The sequence below is a fragment of the Mercenaria mercenaria genome, chromosome 11 (genome assembly GCF_021730395.1).
Source record: "Mercenaria mercenaria strain notata chromosome 11, MADL_Memer_1, whole genome shotgun sequence".
Lineage (NCBI taxonomy): Eukaryota > Metazoa > Mollusca > Bivalvia > Venerida > Veneridae > Mercenaria > Mercenaria mercenaria.
Window position 1 is genome coordinate 51,192,885 of NC_069371.1, and position 17,468 is coordinate 51,210,352.

The following is a 17,468-nucleotide window of genomic DNA, read 5'->3' on the forward strand; positions in this document are numbered from 1 at the left end:
CCATGAGGCACCCTTGTTTTTAGAATTACGTCCCTTTGTTTTACTATAAATAGATTTTATTGTAACTTTTCTATTATTGGCCGTAGAGAAAAATCGAGATCACTTTTCTGTGGTACAACATGCATGTTACATCCATTTTTTAGGTGTATTTTGACCTATCTCTACCTGGTAAAGAGTTTCTTGTGGACTTATATTATATAGATTTTTTGGTACTAAAAATAACTTATATGATAACTTTTTTATAATCGGCAAAAACATTTCAATATGAAAACAACTGTGGGTTTTTATATATGCACATTTTAATCCAAGTGTGTTGTTATAACATATTGTATATAATAGTACAATATTGTTTATACATCATTGACAGATATCAGTTCATGATGTTATACTGCAGTAGAGAAAGTTAGGTGCCTTCCAGTAGGGGACTTTGTATTGCATGGCAATACTTCATTCACTTGTTCAATTAAATTATATTGTCCTTCTAAAACAAGGTACATTTGCATATAGTGAACCACAATACTAGTTTATCAGAAAAACAGACCCTTAATATTATGCATTGTAATTAACTACATGTAGATACATGTATATGATGTTCTATAAAAACATAGATGTCAGTTTTGGCAAAAATATGAATCTGCATTAAATTTAGATGGCAGTGCTTCTGCTTCATCATCTGAGAAATGTGAGTAGTTAACTGGAAAACTCCTATATGATCCTGTGAGAAACTGCTAAATGTTCAAGCGACACAATTCTAAACAGTTACTTGATCAATGTCTGTGACATAATTTTTTCCTGTTTCAAATGGATTACAACCCCTACTGATTATAAAATATAGGCTATAATAAGGCATTAAACGATGAATAAAAGCAAAAGAACTATTGGTAAGCAGTTTTCTCTTGGATAATTTGTGTCTCTTTATGACACTTAAAAGATGTATGAGATTTTCATATATATTTAGGTTTTAGCCTCTTGTGAAAAGTAATCAAAACTGACATGTTACAAGACTGATAAAAATGGCTACAATATGCAAGAAACTTAATCGAATCTCAACTGAAAGATACTGGATTTATATATCATATATACTTTAAATATGGTACACAAAAGTGTAAATAACATAACTGGAAGTATTACAAAGATTGCAACAATAAATTTAAGGCACTGACCTCTAGAACTTGGCTAAATATAAACATTCTTTAAAATTCAATTTTGGCCATTTTATGAACATTAGAATACAAATTTATGTACGAGTTTTTGTTTCTAAACTATCTGAAAAATTCCAGATCAAGAAAAAAATGACACGTCAATAAAAACTTTCCCATGGTCTTGACCAATACACACATATATTAAATGATTGTTAAATACAGATATTTATAACTAAGCCAGTTTACCACCAATAAAGCAGTACAAACATTTCAATTTTCAATGTAAAAATTAGTAACAAGAGGACCGTGATGGTCCTGAATCGCTCACCTGTTCCCACATGACCCAGTTTTGAGTATGACATTTTTTCTATTATTTGACATAGTGACCTAGTTTTTGAGCTCATGTGACCCAGTTTTGAACTTGACCTAGATATCATCAAGATAAAAATTCTGACCAATTTTCATGAAAATCCATTGAAAAATATGGCCTCTAGAGGTCACAAGGTTTTTCTATTATTTGACCTATTGACCTATTGACCTAATTTTTGAAGGTATGTGACCCAGTTTTGAACTTAACCTAGATATCATCAAGGTGAACATTCTAACTAATTTTCATGAAGATCTCATGAAAAATATGGCCTCTAGAGAGGTCACAAGGTTTTTTTATTATTTGACCTACTGACCTAGTTTTTGAAGGCACATGACCCAGTTTCGAACTTGACCTAGATATCATCAAGCTGAACATTCTGACCAATTTTCATGAAGATCCTTCAAAAATATGGCCTCTATAGAGGTCACAAGGTTTTTCTATTTTTAGACCTACTGACCTAGTTTTTGACCGCAGTTGACCCAGTTTCAAACTTGACCTAGATATCATCAAGATGAACATTCAGACCAATTTTAATACAGATCCCATGAAAAATATGGCCTATAGAGAGGTCTCAAGGTTTTTTCATTATTTGACCTACTGACCTAGTTTTTGATGGCACTTGACCCAGTTTCAAATTTGATCTAGATATCACCAAGGTGAACATTCTGACCAATTTTCATGAAGATCCATACAAACATATGGCCTCTAGAGAGGTCACAAGGTTTTTCTATTCTTAGACCTACTGACCTAGTTTTGGATCGAACGTGACCCTGTTTCGAACTTAACCTACATATCATCAAGATGAACATTCTGACCAACTTTCATAAAGATCCCATGAAAAATGTGACCTCTAGAGTGGTCACAAGCAAAAGTTTATGCACGCATGCACGGACGGACGACGGACGCTGCGTGATCACAAAAGCTCACCTTGTCACTTTGTGACAGGTGAGCTAAAAACAACTAGATCTAGTTCTCATGTGTTTCCATACCATATAGTCTGTCAGTAATTAAATTTCAAAGCTTTCTTAAGAAATATAAACATGTATAGCATTAATGTCCTAGTACCTAAAACTTTACCCTTTTTGTGTTGTCTTATGATCTGGAGGCAAGTGCCTTTAAGTACATGTACTTAGTAAGACCGAGTTATACATATTTGCATTTTGTTGCGTTGTGAAGGTATGATATACTCATAATGCCCATTTTCATTAAACAATCACAATAGTGGACTTTTCTTATCATTAGCGCTTTCAAAAATGGTTCAAATATTGTATCTCTGAAGGTGGTCTGTAAATAACAACTCCCTGAAAGAACAAAGCATGATCACAATTTTCCTCCTGTTTTATGCGAAATAAGAAATTGATCAGCAATGTAAGGTTGACCTGCAAAGATATACATGTATATCGGCCACAATGAATGGCATGGATTATACCTCAATGATAATTAAATGTTGTTAGATTTGTACCATGAAATATGCTGCAAAAGTTCAGCAGCGGAAATATATTGCATGACTATAGGAACACAATGTTATTCTGTGAAAGAATACGTATATATTTTGCAATCTGATCTTTTTACTACATACATGTACACATATTACACTTACAATAATTATTTAAATGATATAAATTTGTTATGTAGCCTTCGTTTAAATGATATAAATTTGTTATGTAGCCTTCATTTAAAGCCTTCGTTTAAATGATACAAATTTGTTATGTAGCCTGTGTAAAACTGAAAATATTGACATTCAAGAACTTCTGAATGCGACGAAACTAACATCAACAAGAGCACCGCCTTGCGGGTGCTGACGCTCATCTGATTTTTTTTGTGTAATAGAAATATTGTCCTACCCATGATTTTCTAAGTCTAAAAAGGGCCATCATTCTTGCAAAAAGCAGGATAGAGTTCTTGATGTACAGTGTCCACTTATGATGGTGAAAAACTGTTGCAAGTTTTAAAGCAATAGCATTGATAGTTTATGAGAAAAGTTGACTTAAACATAATACTCAACCAAGAAAATGATTTTCTAAGTCCAAAAGGGGCAATAATTATTGCAAAAAGCAGGATGGAGTTATGTTGCTTGCTGTACAGGGTCAGCTTATGATGGTGAACAAGTGTTGCAAGTTTCAAAGCAATAGCTTTGATAGTTTAAGAGAAAAAGTTGACCTAAACATAAAACTTAACCAAGAAATCTGATATTTTCTAAGTCCAAAAGGGGCCATAAATCTTGCAAAAAGCAGGACGGAGTTATGTTTCTTGCTGTACAGGGTCAACTTATGATGGTGAACAAGTGTTGCAAGTTTTAAAGCAATAGCTTTGATACTTTAGGATAAAAGCTGACCTAAACATAAAACTTAACAAAGAAAACTGATTATCTAAGTCCAAAAGGGGCAATAAATCTTGCAAAAAGCAAGGTGGAGTTATGTTTCTTGATGTACAGGGTCTGCTTATGATGGTGAACAAGTATTCCAAGTTTCAAAGCAATAGCTTTGATAGTTTAGGAGAAAAGTTGACCTAAACATAAAACTTAACCAAGAAATCTGATATTTTCTAAGTACAAAAGGGGCCATAAATCTTGCAAAAAGCAAGATAGAGTTATGTTTCTTGCTATACAGGGTCAGCTTATGATGGTGAACAAGTATTCCAAGTTTCAAAGCAATAGCTTTGATAGTTTAGGAGAAAAGCTGACCTAAACATAAAACTTAACCAGGCAACGCCGACGCAGACGCCAACGCCGACGCCGACAACCGCTCAAGTGATGACAATAACTCATCATTTTTTTTCAAAAAATCAGATGAGCTAAAAATGACGTCACACATCCAATACGAAATTTGTACATCAATATTGAAAAATATTGATGTTTTAGTTTTCATCCAAGATAAAAGGTAAGGTTACATTTCCGGGAAGCACAAAGTACCCCAATCACAGCCATAGAGCCATGCATCGGAAAGTAGGCCCACAACAAAAAGAAGCTGCAACGAAAAAATATTGTAGATCTCGACTGGTTTTTTAAACAAGAGGACCATGATGGTCCTGAATCGCTCACCTCTTCCCACATGATCCAGTTTTGAGTATGACGTCGTTTTTTCTATTATTTGACATAGTGACCTATTTTTTGAGCTCATGTGACCCAGATTTGAACTTGACCTAGATATTATCAAGATAAAAATTCTGACCAATTTTCATGAAGATCCATTGAAAAATATGGTCTCTAGAGAGGTCACATGGTTTTTCTATTATTTGAGCTATTGACCTAGTTTTTTAAGGCACGTGACCCAGTTTCGAACTTGACCTAGATATCATCAAGGTGAACATTCTGACCAATTTTCATGAAGATTCATTCAAGGGTATGGCCTCTAGAGAGGTCACAAGGTTTTTCTATTTCAAAACCTACTGACCTAGTTTTTGACCGCACATGACCCTGTTTCGAACTTGACCTAGATATCATCAAGATGAACATTCAGACCAACTTTCATACAGATCCCATGGAAAATATGGCCTCTAGAGAGGTCACAAGGTTTTTCTATTATTTGACCTACTGACATAGGTTTTGACTGCACGTGACCCACTTTCAAACTTGACTTAGATATCATCAAGGTGAACATTCTGACCAATTTTCATGAAGATCTTATGAAATATATGACCTCTAGAGAGGTCACAAGGTTTTTCTATTTTTAGACCTACTGACCTAGTTTTTGACCGCACGTGACCCAGTTTCAAACTTGACCTAGATATCATTAAGGTGAACGTTCTGACCAATTTTCATACAGATCACGTGAAAAATATGGCCTTTAGAGAGGTCACAAGGTTTTTCTATTATCTGACCTACTGACCTAGTTTTTTATGGCACATGACCCAGTTTAGAACATGACCTAGATATCATCAAGGTGAATGTTCTGACCAATTTTCTTGAAGATCTTGTGAAATATATGGCCTCTAGAAAGGTCACAAGGTTTTTCTATTTTTAGACCTACTGACCTAGTTTTTGATGGCACGTGACCCAGTTTCGAACTTGACCTAGATATCATTAAGGTGAACATTCTGACCAATTTTCACGAAGATCTTGTGAAATATATGGCCTCTAGAGAGGTCACAAGGTTTTTCTATTTTTAGACCTCCTGACCTAGTTTTTGATGGCACATGACCCAGTTTCGAACTTGACCTAGATATCATCAAGATGAACATTCTGACCAATTTTCATGAAGATTTTATGAAATATATGGCCTCTAGAGAGGTCACAAGGTTTTTCTATTTTTAGACCTACTGACCTAGTTTTTGACGGCATGTGACCCGGTTTCGAACTTGACCTAGAATTTACCAAGATGAACATTCTGACCCATTTTCTTAAAGATCCCATGAAAAATGTGACCTCTAGAGATGTCACAAGGAAAAGTTTACGCACTTACGGACGGACGCACGTACGCACGGACGACGGACACCGCGCGATCACAAAAGCTCACCTTGTCACTTTGTGACAGGTGAGCTAAAAATATTTTAATCCAACAACAAGTTCATTATAAATATATGCAAAATACAGAAAAAATGGGAGTTGGTGGGTAAGAGGTAACGAAATTATTAAATATGTATGTAACAAAACGCAGTATTTCATCAATTAGCACAAAATATATTTTGATCCTACACTGACACAAAATCTGTATAACAAAATTTACTAAGTAACATAGAATTAAAATGAATCAGAACTATCTAGCAACTAAATAACCTATCACAGATACAAACACAATTATCACAGAAAGAAGAACTATCCTCAGTTTCCAGTGTCGTCTGCTACTACATAACTTCTTATGAATTTCCAAAACTTGTTGCCTAGTATTTGCAATATCACCACTATTGTCAATCACAAATGTTGCCAGTCGACATTTTTCATCCAAGGACATCTGAGAATTTATTCTCTGCATGGCATCATCCTCAGATAGCTTGTTCCTGGCTTGAAGTCTTGACAGTTGTTGCTCTGGTGTGCTGTAACAGAGCAGGAACAAGAATTTATGACATGTGCATTTGAAACAAACTACACTCAGTCTGGTAGTAGACAGCATATGCCCCAACACACCCTTTCCATGATATCATGGCAAGTAACTTGTAGCCGAAAAGTAAAAGCTAACTTTGAATTCTTATCTGATGATGACAATACTACTACTTGACAACTATCAGCAGTCCACATTTGCCACTGAACAACTGCTGTATGAGAAGTCAGTAGTCCACATTTGCCACTTGACAATAATGGTATAAGAAGTATGTAGTGCACACTTACCACTAGATAAAAACTCAATGAAAAGTCAGTAGTCCAAATTTGCCACTTGACAATAATGTATGAGAAGTCAGAAGTAAGTATTCCACACTTACCACTAGACAAAAATTGTTTGGGAAGTCAAAAGTTGACACTAACAACTAGACAAAAATTGTATAATAAGTATGAACCACACTTATCACTAGACAACAATGGTATTAGAAGTATGTAGTCCACACTTACCACTAGAAAAAAATGGTATGAGAAGTATGTAGCCCATACTTACCACTAGACAACAATGGTATGAGAAGTATGTAGCCCACACTTAACACTAGACAACAATGGTATGAGAAGTATGTAGCCCATACTTACCACTAGACAACAATGGTATAAGAAGTATGTAGCCCACACTTACCACTAGACAACAATGGTATAAGAAGTATGTAGCCCACACTTACCACTAGACAACAATGGTATAAGAAGTATGTAGCCCACACTTACCACTAGACTGCAATTGTATGAAATGTATGTATACCACTCTTACCACTAGACAACAATGGTATGTAGCCCATGCTTACCACTTGACAATAATGGTATAAGAAGTATGTAGCCCACACTTACCACTAGACTGCAATTGTATGAAATGTATGTATACCACTCTTACCACTAGATAACAATGGTATGAGAAGTATGTAGACCACACCACTAGACAACAATTGTATGAGAAGAATGTAGCCCACACTTATCACTAGACAACAATGGTATGGGAAGAATGTAGCCCACACTTATCACTAGACAACAATGGTATGGGAAGTATGTTGACCTCAACACTAGACAACAATGGTATGAGAAGTATGTAGACTACACTTACCACAAGACAACAATGGTATGAGAAGTATGTAGCCCACATTTACCACTAGACAACAATGGTAAGAGAAGTATGTAGCCCCTACTCACAACTAGAAAACAATGGTATGAGAAGTATCAAGACCACACTTACCACTAGACAACAATAGTATGAGAAGTATGTAGCCCACACTTTCCACTAGACAACAATGGTATGAGAAGTCATTTGTCAACATTTGTCAATAGACAAAAATTATGTGAGAAGTCAGTAGTCGGGACTTGCCTCTAGACAAAAATTATATGAGAAGTCAGTAGTCCACACTTACCACCTGACAGTAATTATATATACCTGTGTGAACAGTCCAATATGTCAAACCAGTATTCCACTCTTATCACTGGACAACAACATTATATTGTACATCAGGTCAATTCCACACTAGTTCACAAAGACAACCATTCCACAGCAAACCAGTGGTCCACACATACAACAACTGCATGGCAACACTGTAGTCCACAAAGACAACAGTTACATAGCAATCCAGCAGTCCACACTTACCACTATAAGACGGGTGAATGTGAGATCTATACTCCACACTTACCATGAGATAACTATGGTATATGCCATGTAAGGGACCATTTTGTTGCTCTCAAACAACAGTGGAGTGTCAAGAATTGCAAACTGGTGACCTGCAATAAAATTTTGATTAGAAATTATACATTATTGTGTAACAATAAAGCCATATAAATAAAACAAAAACATAATACTTAAGCATGGTTTTATATCTAAATTTTAATGCCATCACAGTTTTGTTCATACCTGCATCTGAATTTTTCAGCAATGGTACAATTATAGAGATATATAGGCATATAATCTTATATGGTTCTTGCATGCAAGGCAGGATTTTCCCATGTTTTTTTAGGTGCTAGAATAACTCGTCTAACAGCCCTTGGTGTAAGGTGACTCACATGCTGCAATTTATGAATGAATGCGTAAATTTATATGCTACTATGATATAGTAAGTCTCAACAGAAAAGCATTTGTTTTACTTCATTTCCGCTATTAATTAAAGAACAGATCATGCAAGAAAAAAAATCTATCACTAGTTGAAGGTGCAGATGGAAATATCTGGCTATCGGGTAACTGTTTTGAGGTAACTCTGCCTCGTTACAGCCTGAACAGTTTCCTTCAAGCCAGATATTTCCATCCACACCTTCAACCAGTGAAATATTATATTCATCAATTTTACACTGATAAAGTCTTGTTTCAGCAAGCATGTGGCAAATGCTTATACGAAATATGAAAATATGAGTTGAGGGGGTACTGGTACTGATGATAAACCCGTACAGATGATAAAGTCGACCACTTTGGAAATATTCGATTGCAATCGGTTATTTATAAAATTGAACACACCGTCTAATAACTTTGTGTGAGTTTGCTTACTAAATATAAATTTTAATTATGTAAAGTTTTCAGCAAATGTTAAGCTTTAATTTGATACCGACCACTGATCACAATTTGCAGAAATAAAAAAGTTACTGGTAAAAAACCTTTTTTGTTTGGGTTTATCATCAGTACCAGTAGCTAATTAGATCTACATTTTGCTATTTTGCATTATAAATAATACTGCTTGATATTTATTTGTCGATAGACGGGACCAGCATTTTTTTTTCTGACACATATTTAAATAGTCAGTAACATATATATGTATAACTCAAGGTGAGCGTATTACTATTTCCAATCACTCTACGTCCGTATATATTAGCCATGCCATGGGAAAACCAACATAGTGGCTTTGCAACCAGCATAGATCCAGACCAGCCTGCGTATCTGTGCAGTCTGGTCAGGATCCATGCTGTTCACTAACAGTTTCTCAAAGCGAACAGCATGGATCCTGACCAGTCTGCGCGGATGCACAGGCTGGTCTGGATCCATGCTGGCAAAGCCACTATGTTGGTTTTCCCATGGCGCGGCTCATATTGTGAAAAATGGCACTAGCTGCTGCCGTTAAACCTTACAAAAGAAACAAACTAAACAAGAGACAAATACCTTTGGCAAACAACATGAACAGTTTCCACATCATCACCTTCTGTATCTCAGGATGGGTGATTTTGTTTAGTGCTACCCTTTTATCACTATCAGCAAAAATCAACTGGCCCAGCTTCTCTCTATTTAAATGACCATCATCATGAAATACATCTTCTCCAAACGTTTTTCGAATTTTCTCCCACCCTTTTGTTCCTGGTTCAACAACTTGAAAAAATGAATATAAATCTTTTTATGACTTTATGACTTATTTATAGCATTATCCACAAATACCAAATTAACATGTTAATTTTTTTCTCAGTTACTGACCATACTGTAGATTTAATGCTAATTGTGGTGATTTGTAAGGCAACAACAGTTCATGAACTTAGTAACCTTAAATCTGTTCATGAACTTCCCATAAATAATTCTTCATGTACCATCTTTATGAACAGATCATGATCAATTCATCAACAGTACATGAATGACCATGAACTGATCATACAAATTTTAATTCATTAACTCATAAACTTCATATCAACTGGGCATTAATCCGATAATAAAGTACAGCAGAATATTTGCAATGTGAAATGTGCATAAAATATGTTTATCACATGTTAATGTTTCGTGGGTGAAATAAAGCCATATAATAACTTTGGTATTGCACTAGTGTAACAGTTTCACTTTACATTAGACATTTGGTCAGACAGATGTCGATAAAGGGAAAGCAGAAGAACAGAAAATGCTTTTGTAAAACGCATGTCTCCCAATGCAAAGTCCTATGACAAAAATCCAATAGGTCAGACGAAGTCAAAGAGACACTGATGGTTGGCTGCAATAGGGATCATCTACTTGGCATGTCCAGTCATCCCGCTAAATTTCAACACTCTTGGCCTAGTGGTTCTCAAGTCACTGTTCAGGCTCCTGTGACCTTGACCTTTGATCAAGTGACCTCAAAATAAATAGGGGTCATCTACTCTGCATGTCCAATCATCCTATTAAGTTTCAACATTGTAGGTCAAGTGGTTCTCAAGTTATTTCCAAAAAATGATTTTACATGAACAGGCCACTGTGACCTTGACCTTTAATAGACTGTCCCCAAAATCAATAGGGGTCATCTACTCTGCATGTTAAATCATCCTATGAAGTTTCAACATTCTGGGTCAAGTGGTTCTCAAGTTATTGATCGGAACTGGTTATCAATGTTCAGGCCCCTGTGACCTTGACCTTTAACGGAGTGACCCCAAAAACAATAGGAGTCATTTACTCTGCATGAACAATCATCATATGAAGTTTCAACATTCTGGGTCGAGAGGTTCTCAAGTTATTGATTGGAAATGGTTTTCCATGTTCAGGCCCCTGTGGCCTTGACCTTTAACAGAGTGACCCTAAAATCAATAGGGGTCATCTACTCTTCATGACCAATCATCCTATGAAGTTTCATCATTCTGGGTCAAGTGGTTCTCAAGTTACTGACCGGAAATGGTTTTCAATGTTCAGGCCCCTGTGACCTTGACCTTTCACAGAGTGACCCCAAAATCGTTAGGGGTAATCTACTCTGCATGACCAATCATCCTATTAAGTTTCAACATTCTGGGTCAAGTGGTTCTCAAGTTACTGACCGGAAATGGTTTTCAATGTTCAGGCCCCTGTGACCTTGACCTTTAATGAAGTGACCCAAAAATCGATAGGGGTCATCTACTACTCTGCATGACCAATCATCCTATTAAGTTTCAACATTCTGGGTCAAGTGGTTCTCTAGTTATTGATCGGAAATGGTTTTCCATGTTCAGGCCCCTGTGACCTTGACCTTGGATGGAGTGACCCCAAAATCAATAGGGGTCATCTACCATTTATGACCAATCATCCTATGAAGTTTCAACATTCTGGGTCAAGTGGTTCTCTAGTTATTGATCGGAAATGGTTTTCGATGTTCAGTCCCCTGTGACCTTGACCTTTGACGGAGTGACCCCAAAATCAATAGGGGTCATCTACTCTTCATGACAAATCATCCTATGAAGTTTTAACATTCTGGGTCAAGTAGTTCTCTAGTTATTGATTGGAAATGGTTTTCAATGTTCAGGCCCCTGTGACCTTGACCTTTGATGGAGTGACCCCAAAATCAATAGGGGTCATCTACTCTTCATGACCAATCATCCTATGAAGTTTCAACATTCTGGGTCAAGTGGTTCTCTAGTTATTGATCGGAAATGGTTTTCAATGTTCAGGCCCCTGTGACCTTGACCTTTGACGGAGTGACCCCAAAATCAATAGGGGTCATCTACTCTTCATGACCAATCATCCTAAGAAGTTTCAACATTCTGGGTCACGTGGTTCTCTAGTTATTGATCGGAAATGGTTTTCAATGTTCAGGCCCGTCACTTTGACCTTTGACGAAGTGAACCCAAAGTCAATAGGGGTCATCTACTCTTCATGACCAATCATCCTATGAAGTTTCAACATTCTGGGTCAAGTGGTTCTCTAGTTATTGATCGGAAATGGTTTTTCCATGTTCAGGCCCTGTGGCTGACTTTACAGAGTGACCCAAAAAATTTTAGGGTCATCTACTCTGCATGACCAATCATCCTATGAAGTTTCATCATTCTGGGTCAAGTGGTTCTCAAGTTACTGACCGGAAATTGTTTTCAATGTTCAGGCCCTGGACCTTGACCTTTCACAGCTGACCCAAAATATTAGGGTCATCTACTCTGATGACCAATCATCCTATTAATTTCAACATTTCTGGTCAAGTGGTCTCAGTTACTGACCGGAAATGGTTTTCAATGTTCAGGCCCCTGTGACTTGACCTTTAATGAAGTGACCCCAAAATTGATAGGGGTCATCTACTACTCTAGCATGACCAATCATCCTATTAGTTCAACATTCTGGGCATTGTCTCTAGTTATTGATCGAAATGGTTTTCAATGTTAAAGCCCCTGTGGCCTTGACCTTGATGGAGTGACCCAAATAATAGGGTCATCTACCCTTTATGACCAATCATCCTATAAGTTTCAACATTCTGGGTCAAGTGTTCTCTAGTTATGACGGAAATGTTTCGATGTTCAGTTCCCCTGTGACCTTGACCTTTGACGGATGACCCCCAAAATCAATAGGGTCATCTACTCTTCATGCCCAAATCATCCTATGAGTTTTAAATTCTGGTCAATGGTTCTCTAGTTATTGATCGGAAATGGTTTCAATGTTCAGGTCCCTGTGACCTTGACCTTGACGGAGTGACCCCAAATCAATAGGGTCATCTCTCTGCATGACCAATCATCCTATGAAGTTTTCAACATTCTGGTCAAGTGTTCTCTAGTTATGATCGAAAGGTTTCAATGTTCAGGCCCCTGTCACCTTGACCTTTGACGGAGTGACCCAAAATCAATAGGGGTCGTCTACTCCAGCAGCCCTACAACCCTATGAAGTTTGAAGGTTCTAGGTCAAATGGTTCTCCAGTTATTGCTCGGAAATGAAGTGTGACGTACGGACGGACGCGGACGGAAGGACGGACGGACAGGGCAAAAACAATATGTCTCCTGAGAAGCACAGGTGCCCGGCGCGTGACCTGGACCCCCCAACCCACACACTGCAACCCCCCCTGTTTTAAAAAATAAAAAAATATCATCAAAATCCTGTAAAACACCATCAAATATTCATATTACAATCAAATAAATAGTTTCAAACAAAAATATAAAAGTATATGGGTAATTTCTCTTATATTTTTGTTTGAAACTATTTATTTGATTGTAGTAATATGAATATTTGATGGTGTTTTACAGGATTTTGATGATATTTTTTTATTTTTCAAAACAGGGGGGGGGGGTTGTAGTGTGTGGGTTGGGGGGTCCAGGTCACGCGCCGGGCACCTGTGCTGGGGAGACATAATCATATTGTAGAGACAGGCCCTATAATTTTCAATGATAGTATTACATTAAATAAAGTCTAGAAATTAATTTCCAAGTCCTTGAAATAACCAAAAATGATTTCCCAAATGTGAAGTTTATGATAGTTTTGTTAATATCAATAACAGAAGTTTTAATTTTTAATTTAAAGTTGTGATCCACAAAGAATGACAACTCTTGCCTTGGGCTAGTACTTATAAGTAGAGATCTATTAGTTTACTTCCCTTGCAATTACACAATTAAGTGGAAAATGAAAACTGTTTCAGACACAATATCATACTTTTTTTGCACAACAAAATCATTAAGGATTTATTCATTTGTGTTCGATTTACCCCTCAAGACATGGTTCCTATGATTCTGTCAACTTACATATGGTAAAAAATTAACTTTTAACAAGCCAATAATAAAACGAAGTACCAGTAGGTAAATAATAGTGCAGATAATACAGTTTTGCTTGTATCAAAATGTCACAATAGATCCACTTTTGTAATACAGAACACCTGGTAGGATTAGTAAAGGTGCAATTATATTGATCTCTATTTCCTATGCCTATATATTGATTTATTTTAGGTAGAGTGTGAAGCAAGTTCTACAACTAAAGTCAACTTGTAATAATCATCATTTCCTACAAATTTTTATGTTACCCTCTCTAGCTATGACATCTGCATCAACTATTGGACATCCTAATTCTTTAAACATCTGCGATACTGTCGACTTTCCTGTTGATATACCACCTGTCAAACCAATGATAAACATGGTACTTTTTGTAAAATTTATGAATTCCAAAATGAAAGTGAAAGTAGACTGTGTTCGTAAGAATGAATAGCCATAAGAATTAGATAATGATAGGTATGACAGGACTAAAATATTTCTACAGTGCTTTAGGGGGTATAGTGGATAGCTAACTAATTTTTCTTGCATTCTAATTCAAAGAAACAAAATTTAGTTGTTTTTTTTCTGTATATCAGACAGAAAACAGCTTTTCTTTTCAAAACATTCAGCATTTAATAGAAATTCATGTGATTTTTCTCTCCATGCTATTGTTTACGTACGTGCTGGTTTAGGGTGTACGGGATAGCTTTGGTCATTTTTTCCATTATTAGTTTAAAATCCACTTCTAAACAGCTTTTTAAATTTCTATCAAATACTTTTCATTCATTGATTTTTTTTTACATACACACTCATTTAGTCAGTAAAGGATAGCCTCGATTTTTATTTGATAACATATGAAAAATAACACAACAAGCAATCATTTAAAATGTCTGTCTGCATGCCAGTAAAAGAATGATATGAAAATTTATACAATAATTCAAGTCTAAATGCAAAATTTATCAACCTATCCCCTATACCCTAAAATCCGCTATACCCTAAAGCACTGTACCGTATGCGCAATTCCTATTTAAGTAGAAAGTTTTGTAGAAACACTTTGACTCATGTGTGCAAATAGCCGTAAAAGATAGAATTTCGAGAAATGTCAGAGAAAAATTAACTGGTCAAAATTCAAATCAGACCTGTTTGGAGTTCAATTTTCCAACTTAGACCATACAGATCAAACTCCGCTTGGAACACGTTATATATACCATGAATACAAATATTACAAATATCACATAATAAAAACCAACATCATTACAAACTACATTCAATATATATCACAGAAATAGAGCTAGCTATATCTTAAATCTCAGATTGATACTAAAGAAAAAAAGGACTAGCTGTTTTATATAATTAATAAATAAATTTTGTTACATGTATATCACAGGATAACCCATAAAGTATTTCTACTTATTTCCAATGGGGTCCTTGTGAAAAATTATCAAGGTACAAAATATTGGCTGTTTCAAGTCAAGTCCCTCTAAACCGTGAAAACGTTGACTCCGTTTTGGCTCCCTAGGATGGTAGGTGATTGCATCCCTGAGCTGACATCAGTGAATCACAAAAATCATCGTCTTTTCGATTACGGCACAACCATGGGACGAACGCTCTGCGCTGGGAAAATCACATCCAGGCGAGTGAAAAAAATAACCTCGGGTATTGTACTTCCGGGTCATGACATCATCACCAGGTAAAAGTCGTCTGGTGGAAGAAGTTAAAATATATAACATATGGTAAGCACCATAGCAAAACAAATAAGTAAGGGCATAAAACTGCTCCTTTGAGTATACCATACCTCCGTAGGCTCCCATAAATAATACGTGCTACTTATACAAAATATATGTGCTACTAAGTTCATACGTCACGTGATTAAAATACGTCACTTATTACTTCCATTATTTCTAAAATTAATTACTTACAAGTCTAAAGTTAAAGTATGGAAAAGTTATGAAAAGTTTATGATGAAAAATTATAGATACGGAAATGATAAACTGCAGCTATTATTTACAACTACAAATTAACACAACGCAATGCAAATTAAACGTGTTATACAATAACTAGTATGAATATAATACCAATTTCCATTCAACAAAACGGGCATTTTATCGATACGCTTTAGACTGGCACACAATAATTTCAAATTACAATAACATATTACATACACGGTACTAGACTTGCCACATAGATTTATACATTAAAATGCAATGCAGTATCGGCGTTCCATAATTAACATCGAAATGTTTGACATATGTTTATGACAAAGAGAACTTTACAATTATCATGTTACACAAATTCCAGTACAAATCTTACAGCTTATATAAGCGAAACATTTTAGATTCCTCTTTCGAAATAATTAACAAAAGCCTGAAAAATTTAATAAATAAACCTGACATACCGAAAATAGCCAAAATATCATTCCAAAAAGTAAACGTGTTACAAAATTCTGTAGAATGAACACAAATTTACTAAATAAAAATAGTAATTCAAAAATTATACAAAAATCTAACAAATAAACTTCTTACCTCGATCGAGCTTAAATTTCCACAAAGAAAATTCAATCTGACGTAAATTCGTCTAATGTCGAAAGTGGTGTGCACTAGACATATCTAGTCCAGTCTATTTGTAGAGTAATGTCCCGCCAAATACTAAATTTCATGAGACTCACGACATATGCGTGTACTCTGACTATTTGCATTTCCACGGGAATCACGATATAGCCGGGAAATCTGACTACATTGGTCGCGGATTGAAATTGACAATTTAAGGCCCGTTATAGTGGTTTTGGGGAAAATATCATAAATTACTGAAGTTTATAAAATACCAACTTTCTTATTACTGGACCGAATTTAATAAAATTTACACGGAAATTTAAGTTATGAAATACAGAAAAAACATGAGAGGTATTTCATGCGAAAAATCTGATATTTACCTCAATAAAAAGATGATGCAATACCTGTATTTAAACTACAGATACATTGAGGCCCGTATGTCAGTTTGGGACAAATCCGTGAAAGAGACAAATTATACAAAAATATGAAACAATCAGCAGATCCACAAGATCGTATCAAGTATAAGGAGTGCAATGTGAATTACGTAGGGCATATTGGAGTTACACCGAAAACATTGTGACAAGATAACAGAACAGTATAAAACGTTTCTGGACATATATAAACTATAAGAAAACGGACACTAACGGGATTTCACCGCTGGTACATGAAGGCATTCTACATTCTGATCCTTTAGACAAAGCTACCATCTTGAATGAACAGTTTCAGTCGGCATTTTCTCTGAAAACAAATGTGTCGAAATCTGAATTTGAAAGCAGTGAATATATGCAAGGAGTTTTTCCGGCTTGTCCAGATTTATACATAACGTGTAATGATATTGAAAAACTATTGAAAATGAAAAATTTGAATCCTCACAAAGCCGCAGAGCCGGATAATCTGAAACCCAGTATACTGAAAGAACTCTCACATGAAATTGCAACCAATTCTCCATGTACTTTTCGTAAAAATCATTGATATCAGGAGTTATAGCAAATGACTGAAGGAAAGCCCATGTTTTACCTATCTAC

The 17,468-nt window shown here is 35.8% G+C and overlaps 1 protein-coding gene across 1 annotated transcript; it reads right to left on the reverse strand.

Annotated features, from left to right (window-relative positions):
* Nucleotides 1-210: 210 nt before the first annotated feature.
* LOC123531813 (dephospho-CoA kinase domain-containing protein-like) lies at nucleotides 211-15,554 on the reverse strand. The gene is made up of 4 exons (XM_045313072.2): nucleotides 14,167-15,554; nucleotides 9,645-9,848; nucleotides 8,197-8,284; nucleotides 211-6,483 (listed from the first exon to the last, which is right to left on the reverse strand). Exons 1-4 carry the CDS (start codon nucleotides 14,441-14,443, stop codon nucleotides 6,207-6,209), a joined length of 846 nt encoding a protein of 281 aa, XP_045169007.2. The 5' UTR covers nucleotides 14,444-15,554; the 3' UTR covers nucleotides 211-6,206.
* Nucleotides 15,555-17,468: the final 1,914 nt, after the last annotated feature.